This window comes from Babylonia areolata, chromosome 5 (assembly GCF_041734735.1).
Source record: "Babylonia areolata isolate BAREFJ2019XMU chromosome 5, ASM4173473v1, whole genome shotgun sequence".
NCBI classification, from domain to species: Eukaryota; Metazoa; Mollusca; class Gastropoda; order Neogastropoda; family Buccinidae; genus Babylonia; species Babylonia areolata.
This window is the reverse complement of record NC_134880.1, coordinates 3,499,360-3,516,289: the sequence shown is the minus strand read 5'-3', so window position 1 is coordinate 3,516,289 and position 16,930 is coordinate 3,499,360. Positions and strand designations below refer to the sequence as shown.

At 49.0% G+C, this 16,930-nt stretch overlaps 2 protein-coding genes across 4 annotated transcripts in view; one reads left to right on the top strand and one right to left on the bottom strand.

Annotated features, from left to right (window-relative positions):
• LOC143281870 (uncharacterized) overlaps positions 1-3,625 on the bottom strand; it is a 65,087-nt gene extending 61,462 nt beyond the window's left edge. For both annotated transcript variants that reach the window (XM_076587130.1, XM_076587129.1), the window contains exon 1: positions 2,646-3,625. In XM_076587130.1, coding sequence (XP_076443245.1) covers positions 2,646-3,615 — 970 coding nt within the window. In that variant the 5' untranslated portion in view covers positions 3,616-3,625. The remainder of the gene's footprint in view (positions 1-2,645) is intronic.
• Positions 3,190-16,930, top strand: part of LOC143281871 (uncharacterized) — a 31,377-nt gene continuing 17,636 nt past the window's right edge. The window contains exon 1 of one of the 2 annotated variants that reach the window (XM_076587132.1): positions 3,190-3,324. The gene's annotated coding sequence lies outside the window, so the exon portion shown is untranslated. Of the gene's footprint in view, positions 3,325-4,606; positions 4,718-16,930 lie in introns of those variants that run through there. The other variant, XM_076587131.1, reaches the window with a different exon arrangement.

Below are 16,930 nucleotides of genomic sequence, written 5' to 3'. Positions count from 1 at the left end.
TTTCTCCAATACGCCATATTGTGACTTTGACCTCTGACCTTATCTGTTTACACAGATATTGCTTTCACGTGTCCAATCACTGTGACAAGTTTGATAAAGATTTTGTAAAAAGAACTTTCTTACACGTAGAACATTTTCCTACAAATGTTATGTTATTTTGTTACCTTGATTTTAACCTCTGATTTTGAACTTCATTTAGGAATCATGCTCTGCCAGTGATCAGTCACATCCCAAGTTTTATCAAAATTGAAAGAAAGATATATAAATGGTCTCTTCAAAGGTTTTTTTTTTTTGTGTGTGTGTGCCATATATTGAATAATAATGATTTTGACCTTTGACCTATCATTTCGCTTGCCATATCATCACAAGCTGGATGACTTCAAAGGATATAATCATACCTACCATCCTGTGAAGTTTGGTTCTTATGCCGTCTGTAGTCGCCGAGAAAATACCAATGTCAAACATTACTGATCACGGACACTGTACACGCACACCATGTCATTAAAACTAAGACGTGAGTGAAAAAAAAAAGAATAAAGTAAAAAAAAATATATATATATATAAATAAATAAGTGGGGAAGGGGGGGGGGGGTCAAGAGAATAAAAGAAACTATCAGAATAAAAGAGAGAAAGAAAAGAAGACAACAAAAGGGAGAAATAAAACAAGCAAACAAATTCCCCGACAAACCCTTGATACTGAGAAGTGAAAAGTCACAGTGCAGAACATATATTGAAAAAGATAAGATAACAAAATATCACACACACACACACACACACACACACACACATACACACTTCTCACCACGATACAACCAATCACATCCCAAAGTGACGGAGCTCCCAATTGTAACCCTCACCCCTCCCACACAATTAAATACTTCCCTTTTTTACCGACACATGGCGCGCGCAAGTACAACATCTGACCTCGTCGAAACATCTCGATCGTGTAGTACCACGTGCATGCACGCACGCGCACGCCGCCATGTGTCGCCGCAGTCGACTGCACGCGCTTTGCTGTACTTAGCTCCCCTTTCCGAAAATAGCGGAAGGAGGGGGCGAGAGCGGAACAGAAAGTGTACACTTGAAATATGGCGTTACGGTTCTTGGTCATGCTATTTTCATCTCCACACGGCGCGATACGGGCTGAACGATTGCCAGGAGGGGTGAGGAGTTGTGTGCAAGGGGGGTGTGCGGGTGTGGGTGGGGGGAGGGGGGGAAGATGGGATGGAAGAGGACGGAAGGGAAACGACCCATTGCTAATCGGTGTTTCGATGGATAAACTTAATTCCATTGTTGGTGAATGTGCTGGGATAAGAGGAGTGGGGGAAGGGGGTGTTGGGGGGGGGGGACCTCGTCAGTGCCAGACTGATGGGAGAGGGAGAAGGGGAACGGGGTGGGTGAGGGGAGGGGAGATGAGGTGAGGTGAGGGAAGGGAGGTGTAAACGATGGGGTGTGTGTGGGGGGGGGGGGGAAGGAGGGAGAAGGGGGATAGACATGCAGGTAGACAAACCGACAGACAGACAGGCAGGCAGGCAGGCAGACTCTCTCTCGTTCGTTCGTTCGTTCGTTCTGTCTGGCTTTCTCTTCTGTCTTTACAACAGACAAATGTCATCTTTCGACCTGCTAGCGATTCCTTTTTTCTTTTCTTTTTTTTGTCACGTCATTTAAGTGATCGTTGCTTAAATAAGCATGCTGGAAAAATCGAAGCCACCGTGAATTATACACCTATACAAGGTAGCCATCGATATAACTTAAAATGTGGACACACAAACGTAGACAGACACACAGACAGGCGGACAAACAGACGCAGATAGACAGACGCGCGGATGGGCGTGTAGATATACAGATACACATTAAAAAAAAAAAAACAACAAAACCATAAATGGATTGATCACTACAAATCAGTCCAAGTTGCTAATAGCACAACGCGCTGGGAAGACTGGTAACATGTCATAACCAAAATAATCACACACACACACACACACATAAAAAAATTATATGTATGTATATGTATATATGTATATATATATATATATATATGTGTGTGTGTGTGTGTGTGTGTGTGTGTGTGTATATGTGTGTGTGTGTGTGTGTACTCTATGTGTGTGTGGGGAGAGAGAGAGAGAGAGTACACGACACACTGAGAACTCTATCGAAATCAATTCACTGACCATCAAAAATCGATTTTCAAAGTAAGTCAGAGACAGACAGAACGACAGATTGGAAGACACAGACAGACAAACAGACCCACAGATAGACAGATACATTGATGGACCGCCTAACGTTTAGACATACACCTGCCCTTCCCCTAGCCCCTACCACCTCCGTACAAACCAATGTATAGTAATAGAACTTTCCGTTAACGTCTTTTCAAATAATGTTGTATTTTAGAGAGAGAGAGAGAGAGTGTGTGTGTGTGTGTGTGCGTGCGTGCGTGTGTATGTGTGTGCGCGCGCGCGCATTCACTCCCGGGCATCACTTTTGTTGAGTGTGCCTGCGTCTGTCTAGCGTGTTCGCGTACGTGCATACCTTTCCTAAACAACCGCCTCTCAACCCCTTCCATCCCCACTTTAAACCCCCACCCCTACCCCACCCCACCACCGAAACCGTTCCTCACCCCTCTCCCTCTTTCAGGTCGCTCTCACCTTTTTTCTCACAGACACCGGCCGGCTGACGCTGTGTGGGGTAGGCGGGCAGCAAGGGCCGGGGCAGCTTGGGGGACCGGGGGGAGGAGGAGGAGGGGCGGTGGGGAGGAGGAGGAGGGGGGGCCAGGCAGGTGAGGCCCCTGTCGCACTTGCCCAGGTAGGCCAAGTCCCCGCCGCAGCTCTGCCCCTGGAGGCGGGCGCAGGCCGGGCAGCAGCCGCACACCCCCGTGGTCACCCCGCCCTTGCAGTCCAGCTGCCTGGGGTCCTGGATGGCGCAGTGGATCTGCCGGCACGGCGGACAACGCAGCTGCAGCATAGTCATCGCCTCTCTCGACCTCCCTCCTCCTCCCTCGCTGCCCCCACCACCACCACCACCACCACCTCGGCCACCGCCTCCCCCTCCTCCTCCACCACCACCACCACGATTCGCACGTGCGGCTAGCGTGCTGTGACTCGTGCCGAGCAGGGTGAGCACAAGCACGAGGACGGCGAAAGGGGGAGGCGGAGGAGGGAGGAGGGGAGAGGGGGTTCTCCTCCGCCGGTGTCTCTCCGCTGCCAGCGATCGGGTCGTCGTCCGGGATTGGAACCACCTGAGCCGTCGCATGCCTCGCAGGAGTGGGATGCCGCCTCGGCGCGCGTATGGGATATCGCGACTTCCGTTCCGACTATGATGACGAGGGTACGTGTCCGCGGTAAGCGCCAGAAACAGGAAGCGTAAGTAGCAGGTCTTGATCCACGTCCATGGCAGTTGGTTCCAGTCCTCCGACACGATAAGCGTTCGCTGAGGGAGGAGGGTGGCGGTGTAGTGGTGGTGGTGGTGGTGGTGATGATGATGATAGTGATGGTGGCGATGCCATTGTCTTGTCTTATGTTCAGTGGCTGTGCAATGCCGGGCGTCTTCTCGGGAACTGCAGAATGTGTGCGATGGGTTAAGGGTCGCTGCCAGATCTATTACTGCGGGTTTCGGCATCCTTCCGGCGGCTTGGGCTCCTCGATGTAGTTACTGAACTATACAGAGGAGGTGCACTAACTATACAGAGGAGGTGCACTAACTATACTGAGGAGGTGCACTGACTATGCTGAGGAGGTGCACTGCTCGTGCAGACTATACTGAGGAGGTGCACTGCTCGTGCAGACTATCATGCACGCTTTGCTGCTTAAACTGCCATGGCAAAAATAATCGATGGCGCGTGAAAAATCCTAAACGTGACAAAGAAATGAAGATCTTGTGATGAACACCTTAGGCCAACATACACAACAGCGTTCTTTTGTGATTAAAAAAGCGAAAGCCTCAAAACGTTTTTTGTTTTAAAATTTTTTTTTAAAGAGATTTATAGACTTGATCATCACCTGCAAAACATCTTTCAAAAGAGGATACTGTTTTTATCTCCACTGGACAACAATGATGTTCACTTATTTATTTTTAGTGCCAGATGAACGACAATTTCCCCCTATGACTGATGTGTATATTGACTGCAATATTTGTAAATCTGGCACCATTGTCAACACCTCATAATGTCGACAATCTTTAGAAGAAGAAAAATCTTTAATGGCAAACTTGATTTCTTTGTCAGTACAAAAATAACCCCAACTTGTAGCGTCTGCATTTCACGGTGATTATCTCCCCGTGTCAGGCCGAAATTCATGTGAATTTGCAGAAGTTTTAACGAGATGATTAAAACTCCGGTCGGTATTTCACCATTTCCTTACTAAAATAACTAAAAATTCTAGAAGCGCGAGTTCTGGTTTCTCTCGTTAAAGCTGACAAAGCTAGTTTGTGACGCCAGTTATCCAGTTTGGAACACGGTAGGATTTACGTGGAAGCGTCATTATTCCAATTATAAAGCTTTTGCATCACACACGATAGCACGTGAAGATGGGCGGAACAGCCCAGCGCCAGGTTTCACAGATTCCGTGCAATTTGGCATCAGCACTTTGTTCCCTGGTGTTAAGCTGATTGGAGTTTGCGTTTGCAACCACTGCACGTCACATTGTTACGGCTTTGAAGTAAATCGTCTGCTGCGTTCGAGTTGTACTGCTCACCGCAGTCTTACACCTCAGACTGTCAAAAGGTAAGATTTTTGTCACAGTGTTTTGCTTTGTTTGTTAACACCTGTTGTTGTTTTTTTTGCTTTTTGTTTTTTATCTGCTGCGAACATTTATGGTTTTTGATTTTACATTTTCTTTTTTAATCCAAGTCGGTTCGCGTTGTTTTAAAACCACGATTCAACTGTAAAACCTACTTCCAGTCAAAACGGCAGAACACATCAAAAAGAATTCTGCAAATACTGAGAAGAATTTTGGTTGAGAACTACATACAGTTGTTCACAAGGTCTCATACTTTTATGCATGAAAACAACGGTTTGGTTGTTTTTTGTTTTTGTTTTTTTCGGAAGTTTTAAAATGAAAAGAATAACAACGACGACAACAAAACAACAACATTAATTAAAACTTTTAGAACAGCATGGAATTAGCGACTTCCTCTGACGAGTTTTCTAAACCAACTGCTCAGTGGCACGTGAAACGAACTTTTGATCTCACAGACACGTTATGGACGTCTTGGTCACCTGTGTCGCGAAAACTGAAAACTGAAAATCAAATCCAAGTATCTCAGTGACTTGTTCTCAGTTAAGGAAAAAAAAAGCAAACAGATTTGATGAGAGAAAAAAAATCACTTTCGTCTTTTTCTAAGAGGAGAGTGTCTCGCTGTTTGGTAGCTGCTTGACGCAAGATCATTCAGAAGATTTTTAAGTAGGGTTTTCGCCGCCTTACCGTAGATCACTGGGGAACAATCTTTTTTTCTCACTGATAGCAAACGGAGCGAAGAAGTGAACGAGCGGTTCGACTCGAGTCGATTTGTTAGGTACAGTATCTGTCGTCTGCTGGTCCTACTCCCGCTCTGTTGAATCATGCAAATGAGCTGTGAACGGAAGCGAGGCGGCGCGTGGTGACGGCAATGCGCGCGGCTCGCACGCGCTGGTTGTGTGTGTGGTATCTGTGGGCGGAAAAAGAAAGTGGGGGTGGGGGTAAAGGGTGGGGGTGGGGGGGAAGCAGGAGGAGAAAAGAAAAGAAAAAATCACCACCAAAACTCAACAGTCCTTAGGGTACCTCACAGAGAGGACATGCATCTCTCTCTCTCTCTCTCTCTCTCTCCACACACACACACACACACACACACACACACACACACACACCCCTCTTCCCTCCTCCCTCTCTTTTATTCTTCTGATGATGATAATCTTATATGGATTGCCTTTTGCTTTCACGTATGTGTGCATACACATTTTTTTTGTAATGTAATATATCATTGATTATTAATAATCATTAATATTAACTGGTATTATAAATCTCATATAACGTCATCTGTCTTTGTCTCTCTGTCTCTCTCTATGTCTCTGTCACTCTCCCTCAAACTCTTTATTGTTCCTACAACTTTTTAAACGGCGTTATTTCTGTTACGTTTTTGTAACATGTGCATGCTTATTTTAGTTCAAAACTTTATTGCATGATCATCATCCTGACATGTCTTAATTTTCATGTACTCTCTGTCTCTCTGTCTCTGTCTATCTGTCTCGCTGTCTGTCCCATTACATATGTCTCCTCTAATTCTCCACTAACTATGTTGTGTAGTGAATGCCAAATTACCATTCATGTATCCATGATTATAATGTGCATGCTGTACTGATACGATGATTCCCCACTTTGTCTTATGTTACTGTTTCCCCGTCGAGGGCTGGACGAATAAAAACATTGTCTTGCTTACATTGTCTTGCCCTCAGAAAATAAAATATATTCAGTTCAGTCCAGTTCAGTTCAGTTCTCTGTCTGTCTGTCTCTGTCTCTGTCTCTGTCTCTCCACATTCTTTACCCTCCCCCCCCCCCCCCCCCCCCCCCCACCCCCGTCCCATGATGCACAGAAGGTTATATGTCCAAAGGGTGATGAAGGCTGTTTTCCATGAAAGCTACACATACGATCATGATTGACACTGGTTTTATTCGCGTGCTTCTACGTTATTTTCCTGGATCTTCTTGGGCAGTTAGTCCTCCTCCTCCTCCTCCTCCTGGGGATGAACAGCAGCAGATCCCCTAACTGGGCTGAGGGACAACGTCTCGGGGAGCGGGTCGCCCAGAGGACACCTGATACGCTTGGTTGGGGGCTGGCCCATGGACAGGATTTCCAAGGTCGCCAGCACCTTCTCCCCGTGGCTTCCGAACACAGCTGAACCCCTTGACTGTTGTTGCTGGCGAGAATGCTGGTCAGTGAAGGGCACAGTGCCACCTCACTGTGAAAAAGACGGACCTTACAGATCAGAATGTCAGTCGCCACTTCATTTTCTTGGGATAGATTTACTCATGTTCAGCAAAGTCACAAAACACAGGTCCACTCCAAACTCAGGTCTCACTCATGATCTCATTTCACCAACATTCAGCAGTCAAGGGGTTAATAACTGACGGACAGTCCGCGGGCAGCGCCCATTGTTTTCCTCCGTCACCAGTGTCTGCGGCCTGCACTTCTCGCCTTGTCACCGGCTGCACACTGTGCTGGGAATGGACGGCTCGGGGTCGGACATCTCCTGTAGACCAGTCAACGCCAGGAGAGTACTGGTCAACGCCAAGAGAGTACTGGTCAACGCCAGGAGAGCAAGAGAGTACTGGTCAACGCCAAGAGAGTACTGGTCAACGCCAGGAGAGTACTGGTCAACGCCAAGAGAGTACTGGTCAACGCCAGGAGAGTACTGGTCAACGCCAAGAGAGTACTGGTCAACGCCAGGAGAGTACTGGTCAACGCCAAGAGAGTACTGGTCAACGCCAAGAGAGTACTGGTCAACGCCAGGAGAGTACTGGTCAACGCCAAGAGAGTACTGGTCAACGCCAGGAGAGCAAGAGAGTACTGGTCAACGCCAAGAGAGCAAGAGAGTACTGGTCAACGCCAAGAGAGCACTGGTCAACGCCAAGAGAGTACTGGTCAACGCCAAGAGAGTACTGGTCAACGCCAGGAGAGCAAGAGAGTACTGGTCAACGCCAAGAGAGCAAGAGAGTACTGGTCAACGCCAAGAGAGTACTGGTCAACGCCAAGAGAGCAAGAGAGTACTGGTCAACGCCAAGAGAGCACTGGTCAACGCCAAGAGAGTACTGGTCAACGCCAAGTTGGCGTACTGGTCAACGCAAGGAGAGTACTGGTCAACGCCAGGAGAGTACTGGTCAACGCCAAGAGAGTACTGGTCAACGCCAAGAGAGTACTGGTCAACGCCAGGAGAGCAAGAGAGTACTGGTCAACGCCAAGAGAGTACTGGTCAACGCCAAGAGAGCAAGAGAGTACTGGTCAACGCCAAGAGAGTACTGGTCAACGCCAGGAGAGCAAGAGAGTACTGGTCAACGCCAAGAGAGTACTGGCCAACGCCAAGAGAGCAAGAGAGTACTGGTCAACGCCAAGAGAGCACTGGTCAACGCCAAGAGAGTACTGGTCAACGCCAAGTTGGCGTACTGGTCAACGCCAAGAGAGTACTGGTCAAAGCCAAGAGAGCAAGAGAGTAGTGGTCAACGCCAAGAGAGCACTGGTCAACGGCAAGAGAGTACTGGTCAACGCCAGGAGAGTACTGGTCAACGCGAAGAGAGCAAGAGAGTACTGGTCAACGCCAGGAGAGCAAGAGAGTACTGGTCAACGCCAGGAGAGTACTGGTCAACGCCAAGAGAGCAAGAGAGTGCTGGTCAACGCCAGGAGAGCAAGAGAGTACTGGTCAACGCCAGGAGAGTACTGGTCAACGCCAAGAGAGCAAGAGAGCACTGGTCAACGGCAAGAGAGCACTGGTCAACGGCAAGAGAGCACTGCTCAACGCCAAGAGAGCACTGGTCAACGCCAAGAGAGCAAGACAGTACTGGTCAACGCCAAGAGAGCAAGAGAGTACTGGTCAACGCCAGGAGAGCACTGGTCAACGTCAGGAGAGTACTGGTCAACGCCAGGAGAGTACTGGTTAACGGCAAGAGAGCACTGGTCAACGCCAAGAGAGTACTGGTCAACGCCAAGAGAGCACTGGTCAACGGCAAGAGAGCACTGGTCAACGGCAAGAGAGCACACCTTACGCCAAGAGAGCACACCTTACGCCAAGAGAGCACTGGTCAACGCCAAGAGAGCACACCTTACGCCAAGGCGGACGGTGGCTCGTGCTCCAGATGCTGTCTTACCTGGTGGTCAGCACTTTCCTTTCCAGCTCACTTGCGGCCAGTCAGGCGTTATGGGACAGGCTGTCCGATGAAGGATGATTTTCACGCGGGCTACCTCCTCTGTGAACGACAATCTGAATATCGCCTCGAACAACAGGTCATCTCACAGTGCGACTGACCACAGCTACGAAAACAACAACTGGATGCGAAAGTCGACAGACGGTTAAAACCCAGGAAACAGGCTGAGCAATGGAGTTTCTTGCTGCTCGGTCGGAGAATTTCCCGATCCTGATAAAATCTGGCCTCATCCCTGACGTCAGGGCGGTAAAAACAGCAGAGGGCTTTCCTACCTGTCAGTTAGAGCCCCACCTGGTGGAAAGTTCTGGTGCTGAAAACTTGTTCGTATTCATTCATATGGCTGTCATGATTCCACTCTTCTCGTGATATTGTCTTTTCTGTATATACTATTTATGGGGAGTATTTTATTTTCTGAGACATCATTTGTAAGCCATGGTTCGGTTGCAAAAATAACGTCAATTTTCTGGGATTTTTTTTTTTATTTTTTAATACCAGTTTTGCATAAGACGTATATCGTATTTTGATCTGCATCGATCGGCCCTGTGCCCTGCCTGGTTGCAAAGATGAGGCCGAGTTTTGGGAACGCTGAAGAAGACGAAGACGAAGAAGAAGAAGAAGAAGAAGAAGAAGAAGAAGAAGAAGAAGAAGAAGAAGAAGAAGAAGAAGAAGAAGAAGAAGATGATGATGATGATGATGACGATGATGATTAAGAGGCTGAGTTTTGGGAACGGTGAAGAAGAAGAAGAAGAAGAAGCCGAGTTTGAAGTGAAGCTACAGACACAAGTCACCGAGCTTCAAAGCAAGTACAGAAAACATTTCTTATGTCTCTGCATTCCTTAAACAGATCCCTGATGAAAACAGACATAAGCAGATTACGTTTGAGGGAGAGAGGGAGGGAGAGAGGGAGGAAGAGAGAACTCGGAACTTAAAACGTTTTTTATTCAAGAATTAAGATTTTAAGCATGGCCTATTCTTCCAATCTGTCCTTGAGACAGACAGACAGACAGAGGGGGAGGGGGGAGACCAAAAGATACACAGAGACAGACAGAGGGGGAGGGGGGGACCAAAAGATACACAGAGACAGACAGACAGACAGAGGGGGAGGGGGGAGACCAAAAGATACACAGAGACAGACAGACAGACAGAGGGGGAGGGGGGGGACCAAAAGATACACAGAGACAGACAGACAGACAGAGGGGGAGGGGGGGGGGACCAAAAGATACACAGAGACAGACAGACAGACAGAGGGGGAGGGGGGGGGACCAAAAGATACACAGAGACAGACAGACAGACAGAGGGGGAGGGGGGGGACCAAAAGATACACAGAGACAGACAGACAGAGGGGGAGGGGGGGGACCAAAAGATACACAGAGACAGACAGACAGACAGAGGGGGAGGGGGGGGGGGGACCAAAAGATACACAGAGACAGACAGACAGACAGAGGGGGAGGGGGGGAGACCAAAAGATACACAGAGACAGACAGACAGACAGAGGGGGAGGGGGGAGACCAAAAGATACACAGAGACAGACAGACAGACAGAGGGGGAGGGGGGAGACCAAAAGATACACAGAGACAGACAGACAGACAGAGGGGGAGGGGGGAGACCAAAAGATACACAGAGACAGACAGACAGACAGAGGGGGAGGGGGGAGACCAAAAGATACACAGAGACAGACAGACAGACAGAGGGGGAGGGGGGGGGGACCAAAAGATACACAGAGACAGACAGACAGACAGACAGAGGGGGAGGGGGGGACCAAAAGATACACAGAGACAGACAGACAGAGGGGGAGGGGGGGGGACCAAAAGATACACACAGACAGACAGACAGACAGAGGGGGAGGGGGGGGGACCAAAAGATACACAGAGACAGGCAGACAGAGGGGGAGGGGGGGAGACCAAAAGATACACACAGACAGACAGACAGAGGGGGAGGGGGGGGACCAAAAGATACACACAGACAGACAGACAGAGGGGGAGGGGGGGGGGACCAAAAGATACACAGAGACAGACAGACAGACAGACAGAGGGGGAGGGGGGGGGACCAAAAGATACACAGAGACAGACAGACAGACAGAGGGGGAGGGGGGGGGACCAAAAGATACACAGAGACAGACAGACAGAGGGGGAGGGGGGGGGACCAAAAGATACACAGAGACAGACAGACAGACAGACAGAGGGGGAGGGGGGGGACCAAAAGATACACACAGACAGACAGACTGACTGACAGACTGACTGACTGACTGACAGATTCAATCCCGAAACCCTGAACTTTCCACACTAACCAGTCAGAACCAATGAAAACTTCTCTCTGAGCAGTGGTCAAGGGATGCTGGAAGAACGCCCCATTTGAATGTCTTCTTCTTCTTCTTCTGCATTTGTGGGCTGCAACTCCCACGTTCACTCCTATATACGCGAGTGGGCTTTTACGTGTATGACCGTTTTACCCCGCCATGTAGGCAGCCATACTCCGCTTTCGGGGGTAACGTGTTCATTATCAGCCATTTCCTAACTGGGCGACAAATCCACACCAAGATTGTCCCAGACTTTGAAATTTAGTTGTTTTTTTTATAGGTCAGTGTAACAAGACGTGTGTTTGTTCGGTTGAAAGCCGAACAGACAGGTGTACAATCAGACTGACCAAAACCAACACACACCCCTGTACACAGAAGAGAGTGTGGAAAGAAAACAGCTATTCCTATCTGCTCCAGCTGAACCACGGCAGGGCAATAAACATGTCCACCGGAAACGTAAACCGATTGGATCTTCCGATTCGTTCAATTTGCGAATCGTTTGCGCTCCAGGGTAGCACGTCACTTGCTTTACTTGCAGCGTTTCGGGTTTTTTTTTTGTTTTTGTTTTTTTGTCCCCCCCCCCACTCCCACCCTTAAATAACAATGTGTGTGTGTGTGTGTGTGTCTGTGTGTGTGTGTGTGTTTCTGTGCGCGCGCGCACGCGCCTTTGTGTATGTGTACGTGTGTGTTATGTGTGTTGGGGATGTAGTTTAGTTAGTTTAGTTTGTTAGTTAGTTAGTTAGTCAGTTATTCGTATATTTATTCACTTATTCATTTATTTTTACCTCAAGGTCTGATACAGGAGGGTGGTGCAGGGTGTGTTCTAGGGGTGGGGTACAGGAGGGTGGTGCAGGGTGTGTTCTAGGGGTGGGGGTACAGGAGGGTGGTGCAGGGTGTGTTCTAGGGGTGGGGGTACAGGAGGGTGGTGCAGGGTGTGTTCTAGGGGTGGGGAACAGGAGGGTGGTGCAGGGTGTGTTCTAGGGATGGGGGAACAGGAGGGTGGTGCAGGGTGTGTTCTAGGGGTGGGGTACAGGAGGGTGGTGCAGGGTGTGTTCTAGGGGTGGGGTACAGGAGGGTGGTGCAGGGTGTGTTCTAGGGGTGGGGAACAGGAGGGTGGTGCAGGGTGTGTTCTAGGGGTGGGAAACAGGAGGGTGGTGCAGGGTGTGTTCTAGGGGTGGGGGTACAGGAGGGTGGTGCAGGGTGTGTTCTAGGGGTGGGAAACAGGAGGGTGGTGCAGGGTGTGTTCTAGGGGTGGGGGTACAGGAGAGTGGTGCAGGGTGTGTTCTAGGGGTGGGGGTACAGGAGGGTGGTGCAGGGAGTGTTCTAGGGGTGGGGGCACAGGAGGGTGGTGCAGGGTGTGTTCTAGGGGTGGAGGTACAGGAGGGTGGTGCAGGGTGTGTTCTAGGGGTGGGGGTACAGGAGGGTGGTGCAGGGTGTGTTCTAGGGGTGGGGGTACAGGAGGGTGGTGCAGGGTGTGTTCTAGGGGTGGGGGTACAGGATGGTGGTGCAGGGTGTGTTCTAGGGGTGGAGGTACAGGAGGGTGGTGCAGGGTGTGTTCTAGGGGTGGGGGTACAGGAGGGTGGTGCAGGGTGTGTTCTAGGGGTGGGGGTACAGGAGGGTGGTGCAGGGTGTGTTCTAGGGGTGGGGGTACAGGAGGGTGGTGCAGGGTGTGTTCTAGGGGTGGGGTACAGGAGGGTGGTGCAGGGTGTGTTCTAGGGGTGGGGAACAGGAGGGTGGTGCAGGGTGTGTTCTAGGGGTGGGAAACAGGAGGGTGGTGCAGGGTGTGTTCTAGGGGTGGGGGTACAGGAGAGTGGTGCAGGGTGTGTTCTAGGGGTGGGGGCACAGGAGGGTGGTGCAGGGAGTGTTCTAGGGGTGGGGGCACAGGAGGGTGGTGCAGGGTGTGTTCTAGGGGTGGGGGTACAGGAGGGTGGTGCAGGGTGTGTTCTAGGGGTGGAGGTACAGGAGGGTGGTGCAGGGTGTGTTCTAGGGGTGGAGGTACAGGAGGGTGGTGCAGGGTGTGTTCTAGGGGTGGAGGTACAGGAGGGTGGTGCAGGGTGTGTTCTAGGGTTGGGGGCACAGGAGGGTCGTGCAGGGTGTGTTCTAGGGGTGGGGGTACAGGAGAGTGGTGCAGGGTGTGTTCTAGGGGTGGGAAACAGGAGGGTGGTGCAGGGTGTGTTCTAGGGATGGGGGTACAAGAGGGTGGTGCAGGGTGTGTTATAGGGCTGGAGGTACAGGAGGGTGGTGCAGGGTGTGTTCTAGGGGTGGGAAACAGGAGGGTGGTGCAGGGTGTGTTCTAGGGGTGGGGGTACAGGAGAGTGGTGCAGGGTGTGTTCTAGGGGTGGAGGTACAGGAGGGTGGTGCAGGGTGTGTTCTAGGGCTGGAGGTACAGGAGGGTGGTGCAGGATGTGTTCTAGGGGTGGGAAACAGGAGGGTGGTGCAGGGTGTGTTCTAGGGGTGGGGGTACAGGATGGTGGTGCAGTGTGTGTTCTAGGGGTGGGGGTACAGGAGGGTGGTGCAGGGTGTGTTCTAGGGGTGGAGGTACAGGAGGGTGGTGCAGGGTGTGTTCTAGGGCTGGAGGTACAGGAGGGTGGAATATGAAAAGCTGAGTTATGAACCAAACGGCACGAAGAGAAAAAGGCGACAGACCTGGCTCCTCACAATAAAACTATAGTCATAGTCGTAGCAGTAGTAGTCGTAGCAGCAGCAGCAGCAGTAGCAGTAGTAGTGGCTGCAGCAGCACTCAGCAGCAGCAGCATCAACTGTAGAAGCAGTAGCCTTACAGTATTGTTTTGACAGACAGGAGAGTAAAATGTGGAAAGTTCCCCCCCTGCCTCTCTCTCTCTGTGTGTCTGTCTGTCTGTCTGTCTCTTCATGTCTGTCTGTCTGTCTCTGTCTGTTTGTCTGTTTCTCTATCTGTCTTTCTGTCAATCTCACTAACCTACACACACACACACACGTGCACACACACACACGAGCGCACACACACACACACTAATATCACTTTAAGAGAAAAAGGAAAAAAAAGTAAAGTTGAAGCTCACAAATACACATGCTGAGACAATCATACTTTATATTTTTCTCTCCCTCTCTCTCTCTATTTCAAACACACACACACACACACACACACACACACACACACACACACACACACACCACTACTGCGCAACTCCACCCAAACCCCCTTTCCACTCTACCTACCTCCACCCAATACCCCAAAACAAGTCATTCAACAAATCAGCTCTTTCATTAATCCCCGGGAAGACCTTACGATCCTCCCACACACCTGATCCGAAGCGGAATGTACGTTTGGTACGGATCGAAAGGTCGGTGAATGACACAGACTAAAGTTCGTCAATCAAGGACTCAGCTGACGGGTGGGAATTTCGCGTCAAGGGACCGGAGAAGGTGTGGGTGGAGGGGGTGTTTGAGGGGAGGACGGGGGAGGGTAGGAGGGGGGGCATGTCGGGGGGTGGGGGTGGAAGGGAGGAAGTAGGGGTGGGGGTGGGGGGTCGGGGGGAAGCATGAGAGCGCAGTCATCGACCCGTCACCGTTATAAGAATAACATTGTATTTTCTGTTGTTGCTGCTTGACTCAGCCTGTCGGAAACCTTTTTTTCATTCACTTTTTATTATCTTTTTTATTTTATTCATTTACAACTTTTATTTATTCATTCATCTGTTTATTTATTCATTTATTGATTTGTTTCGCTACAATACCAGTTTATAGCGGGCAGAGAACTGAATGAATCCCCGACACCCCAGTCACCTGTCCTCACAGCCTTTTCCTCTCCCCCATTTCTCCGTATCTTTTTATTTCTTCTCTCACAGCCACCTTCCCCCTCCACCCCACCCCCCTTCTTCTTGTTACAGTGAGTTGTGAATCACTGATATTTATTCGTTTGTCGTTCATTGTTGATGAAATAAACCAGTCAAGTGCAAAGGATGCTGGTGCTGAGGGGGTTGAAAAATCAGAGCTGAGAATTCCGATCCCAGCAAACACCCTATTTTGATTATAGCCTACTATGACAATGTATGTACGGCTTCAGGTTCGTGAATAAAAGGGCTGCAATGTTTATATTCATATAGATATAAATATTTGCAAAAATGCTTATACCGAGTTGCGTCGAATTAGTTCTATTCGCCATTATTTGTCTACCAAAACATTAGTTTGCTTTTGTTTTTCTCCTAGATTGATTACTGCAACTCCGTGTTCTTGTCGGCATTTTAAAATTAAAAAACAAAACAAAAAAACTTCACTTGATAAACTCCAAAGAGTTCAGAACAATGCTGCTCGACTTATTTTCAGATCCTCCAAATTTGAACACGTTACTCCTCTCTTCCACTCGCTTCACTGGCTACCAGTTTCAAAAAGAATTTAACACAAGCTTTCTGCCCTGACGTTTCCTGCCCTCACAAGCTCTGGACCTCGCTGACTCTGACCATGAAGTGCACAGTCCAACCCGTCAGCTTCGTTCTGCTTCTGATGCCAGGCTTTTCAAACTGTCTGTTGTTAAAGAGAAGCAACAGGGTCAGAGATCTTTCTCTTTCCAGGCTCCGTCATTGTGGAACAAACTGCAAGAAAATTTGCGACATTCTCTCTCGCTGAAATGTTTTAAATTAAGCCTGCTATGAAAACACATCTTTTCCAACAACAGTAATTTTCCAGTGCTGGTCTTGGTATGATCTGGTTCCAAATGCAAGCTTTATTGTGGGGAAACCGTTTGTCATGTGTGGGTGGCACGGTGCTTGCGAGTTTCCGACGACGGGTTATTGAGAGAGTGCGCGGGAAGAGAGGAACGGGATGTAGAGCGCTTTGAGCAGTATTTCTAGAGAAACCTGCTGTATAAATGTCCATTATCTATCTGTCTATCTATCTATATCATATCTTCATAACATTTATCAATTGGAAGGAGGGGTGGGTCAGAGTTAGGGATGCAGGGAAAAAAACAACCCCAGAAAACAACTCATTCGTGCACGATTGCTTGTCTCTCTTTTCGAACCAGTTGACTTTTTTTCTCCTTTTTTGGGGGTGTGTGTGGGGGGATGGCGGGGTATTCAGTGTGTGTTTTACATCTGCCTGGGTTTGATCTTTTTTTCTTTTTTTTAAACGCAATAAAAACTCTGCACACTGTCCACTCCCAGAATTCACTTCTGTGGTTTTCCTTCAAAATTTCGCTGTGGTGGTCTTCTTCAGGAAGATCCTCAGTTTGAATGGTGAGTGTTATCGATGTTCTTGACACAAGATACGATCTTGTCGCTGACATGACATAACCCTGCCAGTCCAGCTGTCGGCCCATGCAGCGGTTTTTCTTTTGATCTCACAAGTAGAATCCTGTAGAAATAAACTATCCTGAGCGATTTTTTTTTTTCAAATTACGATAGACATTGAGGTCATCAGCAATTATGGACGTGACTTGTCAGCATATCTACATGTGATGTTTTTTGTCAGTGGAAAGTTAGCAAGTTACTTCAGTGCTACTCTCTCTCTCTCTCTCTCTCTCTCTCTCTCTCTCTCTCTCTCTCTCTCTCTCCTGGGGTTAGGTAATCTCTGATTTTTTTTCTATTGTTGATACTCAGGAAGTCGTCAGAACATAGGGCAATGAATGCTTCAAGAGCTTTGCCACCTTTACAAGCAGATTTCCCAAAAAACTCTCTGTCATCAATATCCATGTCCCCATCATTTTCTTTAATCAATAATAATGACAAAATACTCTCCTCCTCCTCCTCCTCCTCCTCCTCCTCCTACTACT